Source organism: Ostrinia nubilalis, chromosome 19 (assembly GCF_963855985.1).
Source record: "Ostrinia nubilalis chromosome 19, ilOstNubi1.1, whole genome shotgun sequence".
Classification (NCBI taxonomy): Eukaryota; Metazoa; Arthropoda; class Insecta; order Lepidoptera; family Crambidae; genus Ostrinia; species Ostrinia nubilalis.
In genome coordinates, this window is record NC_087106.1 from 8,788,586 (window position 1) to 8,814,605 (window position 26,020).

Genomic DNA, 26,020 nt, shown 5'->3' on the forward strand with positions numbered 1-26,020 from the left:
ACATACCGAAAGGCAATACTCGTAAATCCGCACTAATTGAACCAGGACAATTGTCTTTGGTTTACGGTTACGACCCAATTGCGATGAAGGCCTGAAGAACCTATAGCAGTGGTTCTCAACCTTTTCTGGAGCAGAGACCTCTTTGATTTCTTTATTGATCGCAGTGACCAAAAAAATTCGTAAATTAAGTGACACCAAAAACTCTACCTAAATAAGCATTATTTAAAAATGGAAAACTTGATGCTCACTAAAACCCGACGGTGTCCACCGGAGCTCAATGAAACGGAGCCGCGAGTTATTGTCCTAGTTGGACATTCGTCCGCAGCTCCGCCTCAGGCTAGAGGCTCACTCACTCACGAGCCTCTCCAGCTTCGAGGGAACCGCCAATAGTTTGGGAACCCCTGCCCTATAGTGAGGTAAACGGCCGAGTCATTCTTGGGAATAGCCTGTAAACTACCGGTCAACATTGTATGTATTGTTTTAACGCTATATGAGAACGGGACGGTTCACTTTTTTGTGATATTATTTCAGTGACCTAAGGATACTAGAAATATTCGTTCGTTCGTTTCAGCCGAATGACGTCCACTGCTGGACTTTTGTCCAGCAGTGGACGTCTTGGAGGAGGCCTTTGCCTCCTCCAAGGTTTTCCACAATGAACGTGGACTAGAAATATTAAATTAATTTAAATAATTTATTCATAAAGATAAAATTGAAAATATTCAGGTTTCAGGAGTTTCTTTGTATAATAATGGCCTCTTATACATAGCTGTAAAACAAACCAGATTTAAAGTATAATATTTAGATTTATAGCACTAAGAATAAACATTACAATAAGTGTTGTTATTTGGCGGCTTTGGCATAAGTCTACTCGTTCTGCTAGTTCCTGATCTAGGTTTTTGACTAACTATTTTTGAAAGTTTTAATTTATAGTGTATTTTTTAGAAAATATTTTCAGGAAAACATACCACAATCAATACCTATTTCTTTTAACGACAATTTGTTTGAATATTGTATACCCATTACTTACATTACAATTAACGTGCCTACTATTAAAAGACTGCAACTAGCAGGTAATATGAAAAGAAAATGAGTAGGTAAATCCGTTTTCGATATCCTTCTTTTATAAAGTTCTTATATGTATTATACTTCTGTATGGTGTAATAACTGAAGTCACAGCTGACAGCTGTCATGGCTTAATCGTATTGACGGTTTAACATTCCGAAGAGAATATGATTAATTATTATCAAGCCTTTTCACCCTCTAAACCATTGATAAAAATTATACAAAGTTTTATTTTTATTTTTTTGGACTTATCAACATTTTGCACTTCATACGTTTGTGCGTAAGTACCTTAAACTCTGTACCACATGTCCTTGATATTCAAGCTGTGAGACCGTGTGTCGTAATACACTTATTATGATGCAAATACGGTGTTAGCATGGCAACACTGTCATTGACCGGGGATGTGCGCTGGTCACGTTTGTACTATTCATTAGCCTGTCAACTACGCCACAGTTTAAAAATAAGCAGCATACTGAGTACACATATCTGACAATAGAAGAACTAGAGAAGTAGTCCGCACTTCTAGCAAAATAAGAGCAAATTTTCTTTGTAAGTGCACATTACATACAGAATGTTAGCGACGTCAATAATAGTCAAGATTAATGTTGGCAGCATCATGTCAAATAGTGCAAACTAGCTAATTAATCTGTTTCGTAATTAAGAAAATGAACATGAAATTTTCGCCAAAAAGGCAATACCGTAGCGAAAACCATCAGGCTCTCTCGCTTACTCACTCGGTAGGCCTCTTTCTTGCATTATCTGATCTCTCACTTCCACAAAATAGCTTCTCTTTCACACTTTTCTGGAAAATCTGGAATGTTCAGGAAAAAATAGAGAAGAAACGAGACGGAAATATCGGACCTCTCGCTTCGAACATTCTAGAGCGTGAGATAGCAATATGTTTTGTCCTTGTCTTGCACGGATGGTCCGTTGCGCGAGGCAATACCGTAAAGAGAGCCGTTTTAGGTTTTTTGTCAATAACTTCGCCAATTTTGGGAATTTTGTGATGAAACTTTTTGTATAATGTAGATAATTTAATTACGCCTCTGTAGAAAATAAGAAACCATTGTAAAACTACCTGCCAGTTGGAGAAAATTAGCAAAATCTGTGGATTTCCCGAAGACAGGGATAGCAATAGCGTGTGAAAGCGGGACGGAGATAGCCGCTCCCCATAAATACGGAATGGACCGCTCCAGCTGGCATGTATTGTTATGTTCAGTTCAGAGAACAAGTGCTCCAAGCAACAAGTGATCTGAAGAAGCAAGAACTGAGAAAAGGAAGCGAATAATAAACGCGAGAAGTCTCAGCAAGTGAAATAGTGGTTTTATTCCTGCAAGTAGCACCTACTACGCCTGACATAGTAAGGGCAAGCTCTCAACGGCAGTCATCATCGTCCGGTCAGCGCTCTCGAACACACACAAACGCATACAGTCCACTGCAGTCCACCACATTTTCCTGGTCCTTCGAGTAGCCGGATTACGGGAATAGCGAAGATGCCTGTCACGAGGTCGGAGAAGCTACGAGGTGCCGCCGCCGCGGCTAGCGCCGCCGCCGCAGGGAGAATTACGTCGCCGCCGGTTCATGGAGGAAGTACTCCGACGGAAACCACGGATACTTCATCAACGCTGACCCCGTATCCCGCCGGGGGCGCGTCCTCACCGCGCATCGCCAGGGACCACGCCGCGCCGGCTGTTAGCACCCGGGTTATGGGAGAGCCCGGCGTGCATTTGGGAAGAGGGGAACCAGCACCGCGCTCCTACACAGAGGAGATAACCGTCGACGTCACGAAGCCACACGAAGCACTAAGGGCCCGTATCGCGGAAGCAGAGAAGAGACGTGCCGCCGCCGCCGCCGCCGCCGCCGCCGCAGCCGCCGCCGCCGCCTCCACGCCCACCGCGGCCAATGTTGCCGCCGCCACCGTCGCCGCCGCCAACGCCGCCGCCGCGACTCCCGCGACTACGGTGACCACCGTGCCGACTGTTGAAGGACAGTACGCGCCACCCACGCCGCAAGTGCATGAACAAACGCCGCGACTGTCACGAGTGAATCAGGACACGCGCTCCGTCCGCTCGTCAAGAAGAAGGGCAGAAATAGAGGCCAAATTAAGAGTGGCCCGCCAGGAACTGGAAGTTGCCAAAGCGGAATTGGAGTTGGCCCAATTGGATTCCGACATGGAAGAGGATCCAGAAGAAGTGCAGTACAGGCAAATGCAGGTCGAAAATTGGTTGGACCACTCGAACACCATCGCCGAGAGGGTCCCGCCGGAACTACAACCGATACCGCCGCCGCCGCCCGCCGCGCCGCTGCCGCCGCCGCCACAAGTTCTACCGCTGCCGCCGCCACCACCGCCGCAAGTGTTGCCACCGCCGCCGCCACAGCCGCTACCTACGGAAGGGAGAACAGACATTCAAGAGTTAGCCATGGCCATCACCAAGCTGTCACAGAGGGCAGAGGGTGGCCTCACGAGACAACTGGTCGACCTCCCAAGTTTCAATGGCGCATGTGAAGAATGGCTCGCGTTCAGAAGGTCATATGAAGACACCGCGCGCTCCTTCACGCCGGCACAAAATTTGGCGCGACTACGAAGGTGTCTCCAGGGACACGCGAGGGAGGCAGTCAAGAGCCTCCTGTTCACCGCCGAGGATCCAGAAGAGCTGATGAAGAGCCTGGAGGTCCGGTTCGGCAGACCTGGAGCCATAGCCCTGGCGGAGTTAAAGAAGATGGAAAGGCTGCCAAGGGTCAACGAGTCATCAGGGGAGATCTGCATGTTTGCCAGCCGAGTCCGCAATGCCGTGGCCACCATCAGGGCACTCGGCAAGACAGAATATTTGTGCGCACCAGGGGCCGTGGAGTGTCTAATAGAGAAGATGCCGCCGACCATGAAGTCTCGGTGGCTGATGTACCAACGCGAGCGCCGGGCAGAGGGAAAACCAGCGCTCGAACTCATGTATGACTTCATGGAAGTTGAAGCAGATATTAACAGTGATTACGCTCCCCCGGAAGTGTCCTGGGACCAGAAGAGAAATATGTTCAAGAGGCCGGTTCACCATGTCCAACAAACAGAAGGACGCCGTGAAGAACCGAAGACTGACGCGAAGAAGTGCCCAGAGTGCCGTGAGGACCACTGGTTGTACGAATGTAAGAAATATAAGGAAGCCAGTGTTGAAGATAAGTGGGAAATGGTGAAGAAGGCAAGAATGTGCTTCAAATGCCTGCGCTTCAAGCACTCAAGGAACACGTGCCGGGCACAACCATGCAAGAAGTGCATGAGGTGGCATCACATCAGTCTTCACTCAGAGAAGCCCGCAGCGGCGAAGACTCAAGAGAAGCCCGCCGAAGGAGTTGTGTCGTCGGTACACACCACGAGCTGCGGAAAGGCCTACTTGAAGATGACGCCGGTGAACCTCTACGGGCCCAAAGGGACAGCAAAAGTGCTCGCGCTCCTGGACGAAGGGTCCACCGTCACGCTGCTGGACTCATCAGTGGCAAAGAAGATTGGGGCGCAAGGAAAGCCGGAAGCCATCACCATCGAGATGGTCGGGGGGAACGGTATGCAGAAGAGCAACTCCCAGAAAATCAACATGAAGATCAAGGGGGTCCATTGCAGAAATAAGCTCAAAATGGAAGCAAGAACTATCGACAACTTGAAGCTGGCGAAACAAGGGGTCGAAGAAAGAATGCTTCAAAAGTGTAAACACTTACAGAAGATCAAGGACAAGCTGGTCTACGACAAGGAAGAACCACAACTACTGATCGGGCAAGATAACTGGGGGCTCATAGTCACACGGAGACTACGCAAAGGGAAGGCCTCCGAACCAGTTGCCTCCTTGACCAGCTTGGGATGGGTCTTACACGGATGCGACGCCGGAGGAAGTGTCCCTGTCAAGTTCGTGCACCACAGCAGGTTGATGGAAGACGAAACAGAAGCCCTGGTCCGCCGGCACTTCGAGATAGAGTCGCTCGGGGTGCAAGCACGACGGCCAAGTAATGACGCCGACAAAAGGGCACTCGACGTCCTAGAGAAGACCACGAAGAGGCTACCAAATGGACGGTTCGAGTCTGGGCTGCTGTGGAAAAATGAAAGGGAAACTCTACCGAACAACTACCATCAGGCACACCAGCGTCTCATCAACATGGAGAAGAAATTAGACAAGGGCCCAGCACTGAAGACTTCGTATGAAGAACAAATAGAAAATCTGCTGAAGAATGGATATGCAGAGAAAGCTCCAGAAACCACGACGCCAGGGAGAACATTCTACTTACCTCACTTCGCGGTGATGCACCCGATAAAGAAGAAACCAAGGATAGTTCTCGACGCCGCCGCCAAGTTCAACGGGAAGAGCCTCAACGATGCGCTGCTGCCTGGGCCTGACTTATTGCAGTCTCTCTTCGGAGTGCTTCTCAGGTTCCGGGAAGGTCCAGTCGCCGTCGTCGCCGACATCAAGGAAATGTTCCTACGCATCCAAATGAGGGAAGAAGACCGGGACAGTCTGCGGTTCTTATGGCGCGGCAGCAAGAGGAACGGCAAACCGGAAGAGTACCGCATGGCCTCAGTGATCTTCGGGGCAACGTCATCACCGTCTACGGCAATTTATGTCATGAACAAGAACGCAGAAGACTTCAAGGAGGAACACCCGGCAGCCGTGGCAGCAATACGGAGGAACCATTATATGGATGACTACTTGCAAAGTTTCACAACGGTAGAAGAAGCCAAGCGGATCGCGAAAGAGGTACAGACGATCCACAACAAGGCGAGCTTCCACCTGAGAGGATGGGGGAGCAATCAACCAACCGTTCTGGAAGGAATTGAAGATCAGCGACAGGAGGAAGTCCTCGAACTGGGCAAGGAAGAGAAAACCCTGGGGCTGAGATGGCTAATCACAGAAGATGCACTCGCCTTCAACGTGGGCTTCAGGAACACTCCGCCCGAAGTACTCGCTGGGCAAAGAGTACCAACGAAGAGGGAAGTCACCAGCGCCGTCATGTCTACGTTCGACCCCATGGGCTTCGCGACGCCGATCCTAATACAGGGCCAGAAACTCATACAGGAGATCTGGCGTACCAAGATCGACTGGGACGAGAAGATTCTCGAACCACAAGTCGCCGCATGGATCAGATACTTGGAAGACGTCGCCGTACTAAAGGAACTGAAGATCCCAAGGTGCCTGTCGCCAAGAACCAGAAGAGGGCAACTCCACACGTTCTGCGACGCGAGTGAAGAAGCGTACGCCGCAGCCGTCTATTGGCGAACGGAAGACCCAGACGGCACGATACGCGTCGCATTGATTGCTGGGAAAGCAAGGGTAGCTCCTAGCAAACCAGTGTCTATCCCACGGTTGGAATTGCAAGCAGCATTATTGGGCAGCAGACTTGCCGCATCGGTGGAGAAGGAGCTCGATTTGGAGATTGAAGAAAGGACCTTCTGGACAGACTCCAGCACCGTCCTTCAATGGTTGAAAGCAGACCCGAGAAAATTCAAGACGTTCGTGGCCCATCGCCTCGCGGAAATTGAAGAACTGACGCGAATTCAAGATTGGAGATGGGTGCCGACAAAGGAAAACCCCGCAGATGATGCCACAAGAGGCACTCCGAACGAGTTTGATGAAAACGCAAGATGGTTCAAAGGTCCCGCCTTCTTATATGGAAACAAAGAAGATTGGCCGGCGAGACGCTTTGAAGTCAAAGAAGAACTCACCGGAGAAGAGAAGAATCCCCAAGTTGTTGCCACATTGAAGGTCATACCACAAGTCACTCCGGACCCGAAGAGATTCTCCGACTGGACTCGACTGCTACGCAGTACAGCGCGCATATTCCAGTTCATCGACCTGCTAAGAAGAAGAGTAGCGGAAAAAAGAAGTGTCCACATCGTCAGGAACCGAAGATGGAAGAAAACACCGAGTCACGTTCCCCGGGAGAAGAAAGAAGAAAAGGTCTTCTTAACGCTGGAAGATAAGTTCATACATAGGGCAGAAGAGGAGCTTATCAAGAGGAGCCAGCAGGAGAGCTTCTCCAAAGAACTTTGCTGCCTCGAAAAAGGGAGGCCATTGGAGAACTCGAGCCGACTAAAGAAGATTGACATATACCTGGATGGCCGCGGAATCCTAAAACTGAGGACGCGCACCAGGAAGATTGGTTCGGGAGAAGGACGAACCAACCCGATCATACTGGACGGGAAAAGTCAAATCTGCCGGCTCATCATAGGGTTCTATCACAAACGGTTCTACCATGGCAACTCCGCAACGATAATCAACGAAATAAGGCAGAAGTTCTGGGTACTCGGCTTGCGCAGCACCACAAGATGGATCACACATGGGTGTCAATGGTGCAGAGTCCACAAGGGAGAGCCTCAAATACCACCCACCGGAGACTTGCCGGCCGAACGATTGCAGCATCATCAACCACCCTTCACCTGCACGGCAGTGGATTACTTCGGCCCGATGCAAGTCACGATCGGGAGGAGAGCTGAAAAGAGATGGGGAGCGATGTTCACCTGCTTAACGACCCGAGCGATACACCTGGAGCTGGCTAATTCATTAAGCACCAGCTCCATGATCATGGCCCTGCGAAGAATGGCTGCACGAAGAGGGACGCCGAAGATAATCTTCAGCGACAACGGGACTAACTTCGTGGGGGCCAATAGAGAATTGCAAGAGGCCGCCTCAAGGGAAGGAATCACATGGCGATTCATCCCACCTGGATGTCCGAATATGGGAGGCGCCTGGGAAAGAATGGTCCGCTCGGTAAAGACATCATTAATGACCGTTCTTAAAGAAAGATCCCCGCCAGAAGAGGTCCTGCACACGCTCCTCCTCGAAGTGGAGCATATCGTAAACTCACGTCCCCTTACCCACATCAGTATGGATCCCGAAGACGAAGAAAGCCTAACGCCGAACCACTTCCTCATCGGAAGATCCTGCGGAGCAATGGCGCCGGGCGTATTTGAAGACCACGATCTCATCGGGAAGGCGAACTGGAGGACAGCGCAGCGCTTGACGGACCACTTCTGGCAAAGGTGGCTGAAGGAATACCTGCCAACTTTGATGCCGAGGAAAATAGCCGGCCGGGAGACCGAAGACCCTCAAGTCGGCGACGTCGTATTAATAGTCGACGCGACGCTACCAAGAAACACTTGGCCACGAGGGGAAGTGCTGCGAGTGTATCCTGGACCGGACGGCAGAGTAAGAATCCTCGACGTGCGAACACCCGGAGGAGTGCTGCGGCGACCGACGCGACGAGTGGTAGTCCTGGTTCCTGCCAAGACGTCGCATCCGGAGGAAGGAGTGCTTCGCACTGCGGGGGAGAATGTTAGCGACGTCAATAATAGTCAAGATTAATGTTGGCAGCATCATGTCAAATAGTGCAAACTAGCTAATTAATCTGTTTCGTAATTAAGAAAATGAACATGAAATTTTCGCCAAAAAGGCAATACCGTAGCGAAAACCATCAGGCTCTCTCGCTTACTCACTCGGTAGGCCTCTTTCTTGCATTATCTGATCTCTCACTTCCACAAAATAGCTTCTCTTTCACACTTTTCTGGAAAATCTGGAATGTTCAGGAAAAAATAGAGAAGAAACGAGACGGAAATATCGGACCTCTCGCTTCGAACATTCTAGAGCGTGAGATAGCAATATGTTTTGTCCTTGTCTTGCACGGATGGTCCGTTGCGCGAGGCAATACCGTAAAGAGAGCCGTTTTAGGTTTTTTGTCAATAACTTCGCCAATTTTGGGAATTTTGTGATGAAACTTTTTGTATAATGTAGATAATTTAATTACGCCTCTGTAGAAAATAAGAAACCATTGTAAAACTACCTGCCAGTTGGAGAAAATTAGCAAAATCTGTGGATTTCCCGAAGACAGGGATAGCAATAGCGTGTGAAAGCGGGACGGAGATAGCCGCTCCCCATAAATACGGAATGGACCGCTCCAGCTGGCATGTATTGTTATGTTCAGTTCAGAGAACAAGTGCTCCAAGCAACAAGTGATCTGAAGAAGCAAGAACTGAGAAAAGGAAGCGAATAATAAACGCGAGAAGTCTCAGCAAGTGAAATAGTGGTTTTATTCCTGCAAGTAGCACCTACTACGCCTGACATAGTAAGGGCAAGCTCTCAACGGCAGTCATCATCGTCCGGTCAGCGCTCTCGAACACACACAAACGCATACAGTCCACTGCAATCCACCACACAGTCATAATCATCAGATATTATTGTTAGTCTTCACTACAGTAGCACTCTCTAACTTACTAGATAGAGATTGAGGCAAACAAGGATTTGGCTTACACTCTTCACTTGTCAGATGATTTCGAGGGTTTGAGTGCACACTACTATGTACGATTTCTATTGGGAAAACTGAAACTACTGTGGTTCACAAAGATCAATGGAAAAATTTATTTTTACCGCAGCTTAATCAAAATTTTCAAAACATAATGTTAATGTTAACCTACTGACTTTACTTCATCTGTGGTTAACTTACGTGTGTAGTACTATATGTACAATATGTTGGGTCGCCAATGTATGTTAATATATCCGGCTACCTACCTGTGAACAATAAAATCAATATTAGCTAAACATATAGAAACAAGGGTGTTAACGAGGCGTATAACTAAGCATCTTATTACTCGCTAATCAGGTAGTATTAATATTTGCGTATGCACGGACAAATAACTACTTTGATATGCCACCATGAAGTCAAGAAATTAAGCTAGAAGGAATACTACCTTATTATTAATATCATGTATTTGAGGCTTAATGACAAGCAGACTTAACCAAAGTTTTGACTGACTTTATGTAGTTATTATGAAGTAAGTACAATTTTGTACTGAGCTCTACCTAGGTCCTACATTCACGAATTAATATACTCACATTAGAAGATGGACTCTAGTATGTAGCTTATATTGTATTAGGTACTTATGTACCGTTTATTTAAATAAGGTCTATTCTGAAAAGGTTATTTGTACGGCGATTTATATAGTTGCTCTGAATTTAAACACATTCAAAATGTATAATTTTTTATTGAACTGAGGAAGAATATTTTGACACCGCGATTCAGAAACACTCGAATTTAAAGCATCGCCATCTAGTAGCCAAATTTGGAACCAATAACTAACTTAAAGCTTGTACGCAGTTAGCATTTGTCACTGGACTTATAAAAAGAGTATTCACTCGCTTTTGGTGAACACTATAGCTCTGTATTTGCCATAAGCACTAACAATAGCTCATAGCTCATAATGAGCACACCACATAGGTCATCCAACTCAATCAGGGCGCAATTTAAACTATGCGCATGGGATGATGTCATTTCCTATTGCGAATGAGTACAATCAGGATTAAAATTATGGTCGTAAAAATTTCCATCATGTCATAATAAATGGGATGCTATATTTTTAATATTTTTTTAAAATAAATTAAACTAAATTGTTGATATTGTAATAACTCAATCACGGCATGATCTAAGTCATTTTCAAAGTACAGGCGACGTCAATCAAACTAAACATGTAGTTATTAATAGGTGCTTTTTTTCATCAAAAATGTTTTGTCTTATGAGCTGTAAAAAGACATACAAGTAATTTATTATCTGCAAATAGGCTTTTAAAATTCCAATATTACTATAACCCTACCACTGCTTCGTGACAATAGATGGGCCAGTCAGTGCTGAGAAGAAGCAGCGCAAGACGCTTAGTCATCTTTGTCAGCCTTTTTTCAAGGGTTTACAATCCATAGAATCCTATTTAGAGATACTGATGCAAATCACGGGAATTCACGGGCCGGGAGACGTATTGTGGACAGGCCCCCCTCTAGGCGGACCGACGATCTGGTGTAATGGAAATCATTGGGAGAGGCCTTTGTCCAGCTGTGGACCTCTTTGGCTGAAATGAACGAATCTATAATCTTTTTCCAGTACTTCGGGGTAGTTTTAGCACTGGATTTAACTGGGCTAGCACTAGTGTTGTAAATCGTATGCAAATATAAACTGTTTCCTCACTCGAGGCATAGATAAATGAATAAAGATGAGGCCGAGCGGAGGAAGCTAATGTCATCAAAATGTATGTGTATGACGCAAAATCAAGCCAACACTTGTGGTTTAATAGAAATTGTCTTAAGACATAATTTTGGATTAGCTTGGAGTAACCAAGCAAGCCTTGGGGGAGGCCTTTGTCCAGCAGTGGACGTCTTTCGGCTGAAACGAACGAACGAACCAAGCAAGTACTATATTATTAAAGTATGATAGGTGAGCTAAACCATTAGCTTCACTTACAGTGGATAAAGCCTTGTGGTTCCAGTGAAGTAGAAAAACCCCCACCCCTCCAGTGGATGTCGTAAGAAGCCTCTAAGGGAAAATTATGCGAACATCAAGCCTCCCCAACTCGTCTGTCCTTTGCCTCTGGTAAATTAGAAATAGTCGCCTCTGCAGTACGTAATGACCACGATGACAGGTGGATTGTAAGAGTCAATCCACGATATCTGTGCTTTTCAGTACAGTTGTTGTGTACTTAGCTCAAACTAACAACAAATTTATAAGAAACATAATCCAAGCCACTAAATCAGCCTTAGCCTAATCCTTTTCTAATCCTAAACCTTTTTTTATATTTAACGTTTTTAAATAACTTTTTTTCATCCTGACTGTACATAGTACGCACATGTCGTCATTGCGAGGAAAAGGAAATGGCCGGTCAAGATATAAACGCTATTTATAGTGAAGACACATCGTAAATAAGTGCGTGTAAAATGTGACAGTTTAATTACTAACACAGTTTCAACGAGAAAATTAAGGATAATATACGTTTCATCAACTAAATGTAGTTCTTAAAAAGTAGCGTTTGTGAGAATTTGGTGGTTCAATGAGTCAAGATATTAAAAATAAAAATGTTTGTGACAAGACATAGGGTCAGCCTAAAAAACTCTCTTACATGAACAAATAAGAAACTATCAAGTGAACTAGTGCGCCGCTACCAACTGTGGTTTACGCTTATAGTAGCTTTATTTTTCCACAAAAACAAAACTGTGCGACGTGGAAGTCATTGGGGGAGGCCTATGTTCAGCAGTGGACGTCCTGTGGCTGAAGTGATGATGATGATGATGAAGTGGACCAGAAACTATCAAGGGGACCAGACACTATCACTGAAGTTACACTGAAGTACGTAACGTCATTTTACTACTAACGCATACTGACACGGTATGGTGGTCGGATGGAATGAAGAAGTGACGGCTATTGTGCGACAAGGCTATTTATATTTGGGGAGTTTTACAATGTCATTACCGAAGGAAGGAATGACAATAATATTGATGTCATTGTTACTGATAGTGCCTCACCCGCTTCAAGGAAAGTTACCCTAAACTAAACACAAATAAATAAATTTAATTTTTCCCTGAACCTTCTGTTTAGGTCGCTTATTTGCTGTAAAGATGATTTTCTAAGAAAATTATTTCCAGATTTGAAAATACGTCAGACCTCAATGCCGTCAGCGTAAAACCGCTTTGCTTTCAAAGCCAGGTGCAGTAATACACGATCCGAGAGACCCTTAAGACGTCTTCGAAATTGAATTGTCAAAGGCACGGTTGCCAATGACACTAGTGATAAGAGAATTTAAATTATAAAGCGAGTGGGTTATCATCGATTTTTCAGAGTCAACACGTCAAATTGAAGCTTAGGAGTTCGTTTTGGGCAGCCTTCGGGAGTGGACGTGCGCAACACGTGCGCTCCAGACGGTCCGACCATATAATAGTAGTCTTTGGTCCGACCCTAAAAAGCACTTACAAAGCCCTATCTATGGCGTTTGACGCCGACGCGACGGTAAAACCCAAATGTCCTAACAGTGAGAATTACCCGAAATCATAGTCGCGATTAACTATTAACATGTCAGATGTGTAAAAAAATAGTGGTTATAGATAATTTTTTTGTGTGAGAAAAACTGTAGGTGAGAAGAAAGCATCGAGTAGGTGACAGTGACCAGCACAGCGCCTAAGCTAAAAGCCTAGAAAACTAATCCGACGAAACCCGGTGAGATCTTTCCTTATCTTTCTTTGTTTATAAATACTTGGTGTCAATTATCTTGCCAAAAAGCACCAAAGCGAACGCATAATTATGATCTAGTATTTTCACTTAAAAATATATAACATAGATCGTATAGTTTGTCAAATGAAAAGCTCTAACTTTTGGTCCATGAATTTTACTTTTTTATTAATAATTTTGATACATTCAGATTCTACATGTAGGTACTTTAATTAATTATCTACATGTATTCTGCTTCCTGCATGTCATTATAGTAGGTATAAATAAAAATCGATAACAAAGAAAGATCCCTACAACAATTTCACCAAACACATTCTATAAAAGACATCTATTGCACAAAATTTCAAAGCGAATACCAAGAAAGGTCAACATCTGGTCGCCATAAAAAGTTATCAAAAGCAATAAAATTTAACTTCACTATTGCACTAACATTAGTAGATGGACACTTTAAACACATTTGCCAAAATACACAAAAAAAAATGAAACAACAGAGATCCTTTGCTTTGCAAAAAAAACTAATAGTCACATGTGCATGTCATAAACCATTCAAAAGTACAACCCATACAAAAAAGAGGTGGCCCGACTAACATTTTGTTGAAAGCATGTTAAAAACAAAAGACTTGACGCTTTGACAATACAAAATACAATAACACTTTAGTCATAATTCACTAACCCTCTAGTTATAAGCCCCTTTCTACAGCTAAAAAACGAAGGCATACACTTTCAAACTACCTGGCGACGGAAAATATCTACTTTGAGAAAGAGCTTACCATACCATATCAACGACGAACCTATGTATCCCAGACTTGATCAAAAAACGACCAGACAAGATCTTGTACATTTTAACGAGAGATATAAACCTAGCGGTGAAACAAGTGAATCAGCAATCAAAGAGCAGACTAGGTACCTGGAAAATCATCAATGAAATCTTGAGCCTAAAAGAATCAGGATTACTGCCATATTTACACATGCGTAGACAAATACTATCAACAGAACATCAGCTCACCGGAATCGAAAAATTGAAAGAGTAACCTATTTGATTGCAAGAAAACTCAAAACTGGAACCAAAACCTTGCCATTGACTATTTAATGAAGAAACTCTATAGGAACCACAAAATATTCAAATCGATTGCAGAAACTACGTATTCCAATAAGAAACTGCAGATTGCAAGCAATTTAAGGTGAACCTACAGTGTACACATACAGCTCAACAAACTCTGCTCTAATAACCTCGTCTGAAAACGGATTTCAACCAGAAAATTTGAATCTAATAAGATCTTTTCAATGAGAGAATACATTCTTACACCAAGAGCATAAAAACCTAATCCAACGAGGCAGTTAGCACTGTCTTTTGCCTCGAGAGGACAATTCATGGATATCTTGAAGATAAAGGAAAATAACTTAAGTGCTTAAAGAAATTAAAAATATCCACGGTAAAAAAATATCCACGAAACAGTGAATAAATAAAAACCTGATGGAAAGGATGGAAGAAACTCAATGTAACAATCACCCTGCATAAAGATCATTGAACTAAAAAGAAATCATACTAGATTACACCAAGGCGAACCGTTTAATGTTAGGAAAATATGAACGCACTCCTAAAATGCCGTTTTTAGTGGCCCGCTGTCCGCTTACCGCATCAAGCACTATCCAAGAAACAAAAGAGAGAAGAGTAAATTAACCCACCATAAAAAAAAATAAGAAAAGCAGCACAAGAAACATTAGATTTTGAAAAATAATGTCAAAAGACAGCTAAAAAGACGACAAAACCCAGAACCGCATATATCGACGGAATAGTCAAAAGTGAAAACAAATCAAATAATCGAAGAGAGATTTATTTAGCACGAGATAAAAAAAAATGATATCAGAAATATTTCACCGAGGGAAAACAGACAACAAAGAAGACGACAAAAACCCAAAATCACAGTTATCGCCGTAGTAATTAGTTTAAAAAAAAAAGAGTCAAGTTTTTAAGAGGTTGTGGATAAATGGAACTAAAAATTAAATATCTACTATCCAAGAAATAGAAAAGAGTGAACAAACTCAATTATGACACAAAGAAATAAGAAATGAAGCATAACAAATATCTGACCCGGAACATGTGAACATAGAAGAAGACTTCAAAAACTCAGTACCTACCTCACACAGACCTCAGGAGAAAAATGAAGATATTCTAGCAGCAGTACAAGAACCAAGACATCTCACCAGACAAGGCCAGACCGCCCGTCTCATCACAGAAACGCTCAGTCCTACCAACGATATCAAGAAAAGTAGCATAAAATTGGAAAAACAATGAAACTAGTCTTGTAGCAGTAGAACTAAGAAAAACCAAGCCGCCTCACCAAAAGCCAGACCGCCCATCTCATTGCATCAACACTCAGTCCGACCAACGATATCAAGAAAAGAAGCATAAAATCGGAAGAACAATGAAGCTAGCCTTGTAGCAGTACAAGAACTAAGAATAACCAAGCCGTCTCACTAAAAGCCAGATTAAGCTAAAGAAAAGAAATACAAGAAATTAATATTTTACCTGGAGGAATATATAGGCAGAAAATAAGACGATACAATTGGGAGAACAATGAAGCTAGTCCAGCAGTAGTACGAGAACAAAGAATAAACAAGCCACCTCCCACACCAAAGGCTAGACCGCCCATCTCATCACACCACGCGTTTAGTCCTTACAACGACATTAAGAAAAGAAGTAGAAGAAATAATTAATCTGGAAGATACAGAGACGACAAAAATGTAGTACTGCAGACATTAAGATAACAACGAGGCTAGTCTAGCAGCAGTATATGAACCAAGAACAACCAAAGCCATCTCATCAAAGGCCAGACCGCCCATCTCATCGCATCAACGCTCAGTCCTATCAACGATAACCCGTCTTTACCTATTTTCCTAGACCAGGCTCAGGATGCATATCTACTTGGTTGTGGTCGACCGGTCGCGGTTTAAAAGACGCAGCGGTTAGTCGGCCGTCCTCTCCCATCCCAGAGCGTGTCTTTCCTTAAAATCGTGCCCCCTGGTATACCGGTTTGACCGGGACAGGCCTCGTCCTGGCTGGGTCGGCACTATCGTATCGTATCGTATCGTATCAACACGTCAAATTGAAGCTTATGGCGCGAAGTTTATATCTGAGTAATTTAAATGTGAGGAATCGAAATTATCATACAGCATTTAGTACTACTAATGTTACCAATTTTTCCCTCTTTCAAATCTATAAAAGTCCGAAAGTTAAGGTTCTTCGGTTTCCTTAGGCTGAGTTGCACCACCTTATTTTAACCGTAAGAATAACAATAACCGGTGCTTTTTGTAAGAAGTTTGACATCCTTTTGACGTTTGTCAAAGTTAAAGATGGTGCAGCTCAGCCTTATAGAAGTATTATGTAGGTTATTGCATAAATATAAAAATTGTATTAAATACGTAGGTAGATATGTATTTAAAAGCTAAGTCATTGAAACGGAATGACTAGTGATGGATCAATACGGAATGGAAAATATTTTGCGTTTCAATTGAGTAGGTATAAATAATTCATAGAAATATTGATATATGTGCTGCTCATAGAATACCATTACCGATACGAATGTAGGACATGTTTATAAAGCCTAGCAATTTCTAGAATGTAGTGAATACAGTAAAAATGGATTCGTTAAAGTTTTTTAAAATGATATTTTGCTCTATTTGCAACTTTGCAACTTGGTACGATCAGGCCAGGAGACCGTGTCAATAAAATCCTTAATTTATTTATTTATTTATTATTCATTATTGAGCAATTACATATTTGATCCAAATAGCGTCCTAAATCCTCTTTAGGTTTGTCTAGACACTATTGTTCTCTATACAAATAAAAACAAACGTTTTAGTATAAGCATTCACAACACTTTCAGATATTATACAAAACATTATTTATTAATTATGTAATTAATTATTTAATTAATAATGTATGTCTATAACATATGTCTATAACATTCCATCTAATACAATTTGGTGTCCAACTCCAACTAAAACGTTTATTCGGCGTCCATCTACGTCCTTCAGCCTACATGGCACAGACGCACAGTCAAGTCAAAGTGAGTAAATCGAATTACATTCCATCACAAATTCAAATCTAGCATTCCATTCCATTGATATTGAGTCCAGAATCTAGATATCGTGCTCGGTTACGGCGTACATAACATGCCGGACCCAGGTGAGAGCCCTGAGCGACCACTCGAGAACATGCAAGGATTAGCTTTGAAACCGAGGGCAGGGTTAACTAGATTCAAATTGGCTGTATGATATTCATGGTTATACACGTTTCTTGTGACGTATTTTGAAGGTTAAACCAGTTTTTTTGGGGTTTATCTGCGTATACAGGGTGACTTTGAAATCGTTGGCATCCTTTTAAAATAAGGCTCTACTCATGATACATTGTCTCATATTTGGGGAATGCACTATGTATCATGAGTAGTCTTAATATTAAAAGGATGCCAACGATTTCAAAGTCACCCTGTATATTACCGAAGGCTTAACTTATTCTGTCTTTGCATATTGAACATAATGGTCATTATAGTTTCTTGAAAATCTATAACAAATATTTATTAGCATATCACGCAAGTAACTTAAGTAAATAATTAGAAGAGAGTGACAGACTAGCACGTCATATTGTATCGAGTATTAATAGTGTTTAAGTAATATGCGCTAGATAGCTCATAAATTAACGCAAACTTCTGTTACAAAATATCAAGACAATGGTTTTCCATAGACATTGCTTCACACAATCTTAATGAAATGTAGTCACAGTTTATGTTTTATTACACCATCTATAAAATAATAATTCGCAAATCTCCCATGTAGTAAATTATAAATAACTTGAAAAAATCGAACTGCCTAAGGCGGGACTCGGACCCATGACCTTTCGCTTGCCGGGAGATTGCTCTACCATCTGGGCTACTTAGACACTGGATGAACCCGTCAAAATTTCAAGTGTAGTATCATCAATTATAAATCTCAGAGTCCTAGAACAGTCTTACCATATTAGTTTCACGCATCAGACTAAATAATTTTCGTTGTAAAATCGCATTTATCACAATCACGTTAGATCTAGATTCCATCAGGATTTCCGTATGCCACTCGACATGTGTTACCGAGCCATCCTCAAAATGCCGAGTTCCGATATCTCGGGAGGTTTGAGCTGGATTAGCTTTATTACCTTAGGATCAATATCTCGATGGACGGATCTGGGTTTAAAAGGATTACATGGAATCCGATTCCAATGGAGCTAGTTTGAGATTTGACGATTCGATTTGACGCAGAATTGGTAGTTATTTATGTAACTGTAGTTACTTAGAATTTGCATAATTCCTTTCCCCATTTGTTTAAAAAAAATCGTAAAATTGGAATAACGAGCTTTGTAAAATTATTTTTAAACAAAAATAAATTTAAGGCGGTATACTTAGTTGAGGTAATAATTTGGTAATGCTGTAACAATAAATCTCATTACAACTTGAAAATCTGGAAAACAATATTTTTACGAAATAAGTACTTGCTTTTTTACTCCTTGCTTACTTAGGAATAATTGCTTACTTAGGAAGAGTTAGATAGTATTTTGTTATGACTGTACAACAGCACGCCAAACTTAACATTTTTATTCCAAAATAGCACGTATCACCACTGCCCATGATATAGTGTACATATAGCTTGACGAGCATTCAGAACTAATGTAGGTACTTATACCATTAATCAAAAAAATCTATGAAGATTTTAGTTCTTGAAAGTAGCCGCCAGGGGCGCTGTACAATCTATCATACATTTTAATTCATTTTTACGCGGTTGCTAGCGAGCACACCTAACGTAAACTCATGGTAAGCACACAGGTCCATCTAGTCTGTTAGGTCATTCACTCGGCCCGTTCGTTACATAAGCCGTGAATAATTCGGACCGGTTAATAACGTGCTAATTGTCTCCTTCTGATTGGAATCGCTGACACAGCTGAAAGAGAACAGACAGCACACTCAGGATGAGATTTCATTGTCTATCAGTTTTGTTGCTATCAACTACTTTCAATCCAGTCGTCTCTACTGAAGCCCAAATTGATCGTCGGACTTTGACCAACTTGACTTTGACTTTGTGGCTCAAAGTATTACTTAAGGTCACTTGACGAATCATTATCTATGGATAAAAATAACAATAACTTATGCTTTACCAAAAATGCATTAAGAGCATGCATAGTCAGCTAAAGGACAAAGATCAGTCAAAATAAAATATTTTTCGGAAAAAAATAGTACAAAATTTTATAGGTTAATTACAACAACCACAAACTTAATAGTACGAGTTATCTTATTAGTTAGCAGCAAAAGCAATCTATTTTCAAAAGTCATCATGATGCTTTATTTTCTCATGATTTTACATGTAAAACCAGGTCCATGTCTTATGGGGCTTGCTTTTCTCACTGAGCTACGGCGATGATTACCATAATTGATCATGTAAGTTAACGCCTGTCATTAAAATTGTGACATCGCCGTATCAATCACTCGCATCGAATGAGAGATCACCGCAGTCGATAAGCTAAATAAGCATACGAAAGTACGGTTTTAAGAAACTTACAACTATTACCATTTAATTATCGAAGGTGAGGCAAGGATGAGATTAATTGAATCATCTCTGTCCGTCCTTTTCACTCATGGTGATATAATGTAGTGAGTAAAAGAGAGAAATAAGGAATCTGTTTAATCTATGGATAAAAGTTGTTTACTCCCAACCGTCAACAGATGGCGTTGTGCTTACTTGACTCGCGGTGTTAAAGTATTTTTGTGCACTCTTATATAGTAAATTCGAATGTTTTTGAAATATACACTCTTACTACAGCTAAGGATTTGTTTTATTTCTACAAACTAACATCCTAGCTTTTTTGGGACACTAAACATTGTGGTCCTTCGGTACGCCGGATACAGGCTACCTTGAGGGAGTTGTTTAGCTGGCCGCCTTCTTACACCGACACGGTGACGGATCGTTGCTTATGGTGTATTTGCCTTGCGAAGAAGAGGTGCGCAAGGAAACAGTTGCAAGCAGATTCAACAGCACCAGAGGGCGCTAAAAGCAGCAAAGTTTGACCGATTGTGGCGGCGACGTCTCCAGAGGGCGCTAAAAGCATTGCTGTTCGATGTTGAAGTAGAGGGCGCTAAAAGCAGCAAAATTCGGACGATAGTGGTGGCGACGTCTCCAGAGGGCGCTAAAAGCAGTGGTGTCTGGTGTTGGAGTCAGAGGGCGCTAAAAGCAGCGGTGATCAAAGTTGGAGGTAGAGGGCGCTAAAAGCAGCAGAGGCGACGTGTGAGTAAAGTGAATATTTGTATCGGAGCTTCACTCTGGATTTGTGTTTAGTTTGAACTTGGACTTTAAAAATATTTAATAGTGATAAATTTGAGACTTGTAATTTTCTTAAGATAATGTTCTCTGTAGGACTTAGAATAGTTTTGTAAAAAGTGTACTTACGGGGAACCTATGCCCAAATTTTTCCAAGTGTTAAATTGTTGAAAGACTTAGAAATTTTTTGAGATCTTTTACTGGAGTGTTTGTTTGTAATTTTGAACTTAGAAAATTTTTGTTGATTTATATAAAACTGTTTAACTTAATTGTTTTACTAATCACTGCTCATTGCTAGTACGAGTACAATCTGTACATGTCACAAGATCTTGAGAAATCTTTTCATTCCATGGACTCTTCTGATTTAAGTATGGAAGCTTTGTCGAATTTACAGGAAGATGTTAGGGCAGGGATTAACAAGGGAAAGATTAATTTTAAAAAGTCGCCTAAGGACAGAATAACTAAAGTATATATAAACACGCGTTTAGAAACATTGGAAGAACAGTGGAAAGCGTTTGTGGACACTCATCGTACTATTATCACCGATGTAGATACGGTCGAATATAAAAAGTCTACTTATTATACTAATGATGTTTACGAGGTTACGCAGGAACTTTATTGGGATTATAAGAGCTTACTAAAGGAGACTTTGGCTAATATTACGTCTTTGGCAGTTAGTAATGATGATTTAGACGTTTCTCAAAATGTAATTTCGGCCAGTGCTCCCTCCGTAAAGCTGCCAAAAATAACAATCCCAACATTTAGCGGTAACTACACTGAGTGGACCACGTTTAGGGACTTATTTGAATCCTTAGTAGATAGTAATACAGCTCTTAAGAACGTACACAAGCTCCATTATCTGAAAGCTCATCTTACCGGAGAGGCGGAGCAATTACTGCGGCATGTCCCTGTTACTGACGCAAATTATCAGGAGTCATGGTCTTTGTTGAGAAAGAGGTACAGTAATAAAAAGTACTTATCTAATTCTTTGCTTAAACGACTGATAGGCCAGCCAAGCATCACTGTCGAGTCATCAACAGCTATCAGACAATTATTGGATACAACCTGTGATTGCTTGAATGGTTTAAAAAATTTAGGGCTAAAGACGGATTCGTGGGATGTATTGGTCATTTACATAATCGGTGCCAAGCTAGATTCCGAATCGCGAAAACTCTGGGAAGCAAAGATTAGTGTTACAGATGATCATCCTTCGATGGATCAATTTAGAGAATTCTTGGAACACAGGTTTCGATCCTTGGAATTTTTGATTCCAGGTTCTAATAAACAGAATTCCAGTCGTACTAATGTTAATGTTCATCACACCGTTACAGTAACATGCCCGTATTGCTCCGACGATCACAAATTGTTCACTTGTAAGAAGTTTGCTAATGAAAATATTGAATCACGTCGTAGTTTTGTCCAAACTAATGGTTTGTGTTACAATTGTATGTGTCCAGGACATTCAGTCTTCACATGCCGTCAAACCTCAAGGTGCCATGTATGTAAGAAAAAGCATCATTCTCTTTTACATCCTAGTGTTCCAAAGTCAGCTGAAAATAGTGTTAATGGCTCTTCAGTTGACAAGAGTGTTGTTGTAGCAACTGCCACTTCATCAATTAATGATGATAATAATGTTGTAGAGTCATGTGCAAATAACCATAACCAAGTACTTTTGGCTACGGCACTAGTCGATGTGGAGTCTGGATCAGGTATTTGCAAGACATTCCGTGCTTTATTAGATCAGGGATCCCAGGCTTCATTTGTTACAGAATCAGCAGTACAAGCTCTTGGCCTGCAGAAAGTGCCTGGCAAAACATCAATATCTGGTGTTGGTGATCAGAATGACTCTATTGTCTCAAAATCAATAGTTAGTTTTAGTCTCAAGTCAATTCATGATCCCAACTACCAGATTGTAGTTAAGGCTCATGTTTTAAAGAAACTCACATCGGTTATCCCGTCTAAGAGGGTGAGAGTGGAAACGATACCCAATATTATTCATCTACAACTTGCAGACCCAAATTTCCACATCCCCAATAAAGTTGACCTTCTGTTGGGAGCAGATGTCTACAGTCAAATTTTAGTTGAGGGCTTACTTAAAGGGCCCGCAGGCACACCGGTAGCGCAAAACACCAAGCTTGGTTGGATCTTATCAGGTATGGCTCCTTCTGAAGCTGTAGATAGCTCTCCGATATGCCTCCATAATACTGTGATTTGTATGAATACTTGTGTAAGCAACGATGATGACATGTTAAAGAAATTTTGGGAATTGGAGTCAGAATCAAAATTAGAACCCAAACTTCTGTCCGAGGAGGAACAAGCTTGCGAAAATTTGTATGCTGCGACAACAACACGGGATGCCGATGGACGTTATGTTGTCAAGCTTCCTTTTCGTTCTCCGGATCCGGAATGCAAGTATGGCAACTCCTTAGGCATCGCTGCTCAACGACTTAAATACTTACGTAGAAGGTTAGAAAAGAATGTAGAATTGAAAAATCAATACGCAAAGGTCATGGAAGAGTATCTCACACTGGGCCATATGGAACTGGTGCCAGAAGACCAAAGAATAAAATCCGACAGTGTTTACCTTCCTCATCATGCTGTTGTGCGAGAAGACAAAACCACCACTAAAGTGCGCGTGGTCTTTAATGCATCCAGTCCAGGTAGTAACGGCATCTCATTGAATAATGACCTCATGGTCGGTCCTAGATTGCAGCTAGACTTAAGGCATATAGTTATGCGTTGGCGTAGGCATCCTATAGCTGTTATTGCAGATATTGTCAAAATGTACAGGCAGATAAAGGTGACTGATGAGGATATCGACTATCAAAGGATTTTGTGGGCTGATGATTCAGGGACAGATACTCACCATTACAGAATGTTACGCGTTACCTTCGGTACGGCTAGTGCACCTTATCTTGCGGTGAAGACACTAATTCAGCTTGCAAAAGATGAAAATCAAACATATCCTTTGGCATCGGAAAAAGTGTTAAAAGATTTCTATATGGATGACTTAATGACCGGCTGCCAAACCATCGACGAAAGCCTGGAGCTGTATAGGCAAATGAATGGATTGATGAAAAAGGGATGTTTTGAATTGCAAAAATGGGATTCGAATAGTAGTGATTTTCGGCAGCGCATAGATGAGAGTGCAAAGGGAACGGGGGAAGCGATAGAAATTGGGACAGAAAAGGAAGGTACTGAGTTGAAAAAGGTACTTGGTTTGAAATGGAATAAGCTAACAGATGAGTTCGAATATACAGTGCAACTTTCCGAATTGAATTTACCTGTTACCAAAAGGAAGATTTTATCGGACATTTCCCGTTTGTTTGACCCTCTGGGTTGGATTGCACCATCCACAATACAAGCCAAAATATTCATTCAGAAGCTATGGATGGCAGGATTGGAATGGGATCAGGAATTGCCGGAGCACTTACTGCGGGAATGGATAGCTTACCGAAATAAACTCTCAATGCTCACTAGTTTCACTATACCGAGATGGACTCATACAAAAAGTGATGACGTTCTCCTAGAGCTGCACGGTTTCTGTGATGCGTCACAGCATGCCTATGCCGCCGTAGTATACCTTCGGGTCGTGAGTTACAATGGAGAAGTTCATGTTTGTCTGATAACCTCTAAAACAAAGGTGGCTCCCATTAAGGTAATATCAATTCCCCGATTGGAGTTGTGCGGTGCTGTTCTGCTGACTAAACTGTTGTCTGAAGTTTCTGAAGTTTTAGAAATCTCTAAAGATCGTGTTCATGCTTGGACCGATTCTCAAGTAGTTCTGACTTGGCTCAGCAGTCATCCTAGCAGATGGAAGACTTTTATAGCCAACAGAGTATCCAATATTATGTCGTTGATGGATAGAAATCAATGGTCACACGTTCGGTCTTCCGAAAATCCCGCTGATTGCGCCTCGCGTGGTGATCAGCCCTCGAAAGAAGCTGAAATCCAACTTTGGAAGAATGGCCCATCTTGGTTGTCACAAAAAGTCATAAATTACAGTCCACTGAGCTACAACCAAGAACAAGACACCAATATAGAAGAAAAAGCCGATAAGACCATTACGTGCCTGACTAATGTTGAGGTAGACGGTATTTGGACAAGATTCTCTTCACTGAGACGACTGATAAGAGTTCTTTCCTACTGTCGTAGATTCATTCATATCACTTCCGCAAAAGTTAAGCAACTTAAAGTTGAGTATCCGGACTGGCTTACTGCCAATGAATTGCAAGAGACTAGTCAAATGATCATAAAACAAAATCAAATAGAACATTTTAAAGAGGAGGTTCAGTGTCTCACTAGAAATGCACCGATTACCAGTAAAAGCGCAATTTGTAGCTTGAACCCATTTCTAGATGCAAATGGAATCCTCAGGGTGGGCGGCAGGCTTCAGAGGTCAAATTTACCTTTAAGTATGAAAAATCCCATAATTTGTCCCCTACAAATCAAATTTTACCGATCTCCTCGTTGCTGACGCCCATGAGCGTACGTTCCATGGCGGTCCCCAGTTGATGCTTAATTATCTTCGGTCGAAGTACTGGATCGTTAATGCCAGAAGAGCTGTTAAGACTTGCACCCACAAATGTGTGTCTTGCATTAGGTATTCTTCACGCACTTCAAATCAACTCATGGGACAGCTCCCGTCAGCCAGAGTCACTCCATGTCGACCATTTCAACAAAGTGGTGTCGACTATGCTGGCCCTATTTCAATCAGGACAAGTAAGGGGAGAGGACATAGATCAGCTAAGGGCTACATATGCTTATTCATTTGTATGTCTACTAGAGCCATACATCTGGAGGCAGTGAGCGACTTGACTTCTGAGGGTTTCATTGCAGCTTTTAAACGATTTGTGGCTAGAAGAGGCCATTGCTCAGATCTGTGGAGCGATAATGGTACCAATTTTGTGGGGGCTTCAAGAGAATTGGCTGCACTATTGGCTGAAGAAAGATCTCTAGTGAGTAAAGACATCGCTGACTGGTTGTCTACAAATGGAACGGAGTGGCATTTTATTCCACCCCGTGCTCCCAATTTCGGAGGACTGTGGGAGGCGGGAGTACGGTCAACAAAGCACCATTTAAGAAGAGTAATCGGAACTTCTACCCTCACCTTCGAAGAAATTACAACCGTACTGTCTCAAATTGAAGCCTGCCTCAATTCGAGGCCAATTTCTAAAATGAGTGACAGCCCTGATGACCCTCAGCCTCTTACACCAGGTCATTTCCTAGTAGGCGGTCCACTCGTGCTTCCTCCTGACTCTAATTATGAGTCCTCAAACATCAGTAATCTCAGGAGATGGCGCTACTCACAAAAAATGGTGCAGGATTTTTGGCGACGATGGTCTTGCGAATACATTACCCAATTTCTGCAACGTTATAAATGGTGTGTTCAAAATCCTGAGCCAGATGTGGGTGATGTAGTCTTAGTAAAAGAGGATGATCTTCCACCAGCACGTTGGCTTTACGGCATAATAACAGCAAAACATCCAGGCTTGGACAATATTACTCGTGTTGTCAGTTTAAAATGCAAGGGCTCTATTATCAAAAGACCCGTTACCAAATTATGCATTTTACCAGTAACCGATTGAGCTGTTAATTATATGCTTAACAT

General features: G+C 42.3%; 3 protein-coding genes across 3 annotated transcripts in view; 2 read left to right on the forward strand and 1 right to left on the reverse strand.

Annotated features, from left to right (window-relative positions):
* Positions 1–26,020, reverse strand: part of LOC135081163 (brain tumor protein) — a 666,947-nt gene that overhangs the window by 572,342 nt on the left and 68,585 nt on the right. The gene's annotated exons all lie outside the window — the stretch shown is intronic.
* LOC135081158 (uncharacterized) lies at positions 1,633–9,109 on the forward strand. Its single transcript, XM_063975892.1, has one exon. It carries the CDS (start codon positions 2,556–2,558, stop codon positions 8,394–8,396), a length of 5,841 nt encoding a protein of 1,946 aa, XP_063831962.1. The 5' UTR covers positions 1,633–2,555; the 3' UTR covers positions 8,397–9,109.
* The window catches only part of LOC135080954 (uncharacterized), a 53,775-nt gene continuing 44,999 nt past the window's right edge, over positions 17,245–26,020 (forward strand). The window contains exons 1-2 of the mRNA XM_063975675.1: positions 17,245–17,257; positions 21,867–24,503. Coding sequence (XP_063831745.1) covers positions 17,245–17,257; positions 21,867–24,503 — 2,650 coding nt within the window. The remainder of the gene's footprint in view (positions 17,258–21,866; positions 24,504–26,020) is intronic.

Coding starts and splice junctions, on each gene's coding strand:
- LOC135081158 (XM_063975892.1), top strand. CDS start 2,556: ATGCCTGTCACGAGGTCGGAGAAGCTACGAGGTGCCGCCGCCGCGGCT.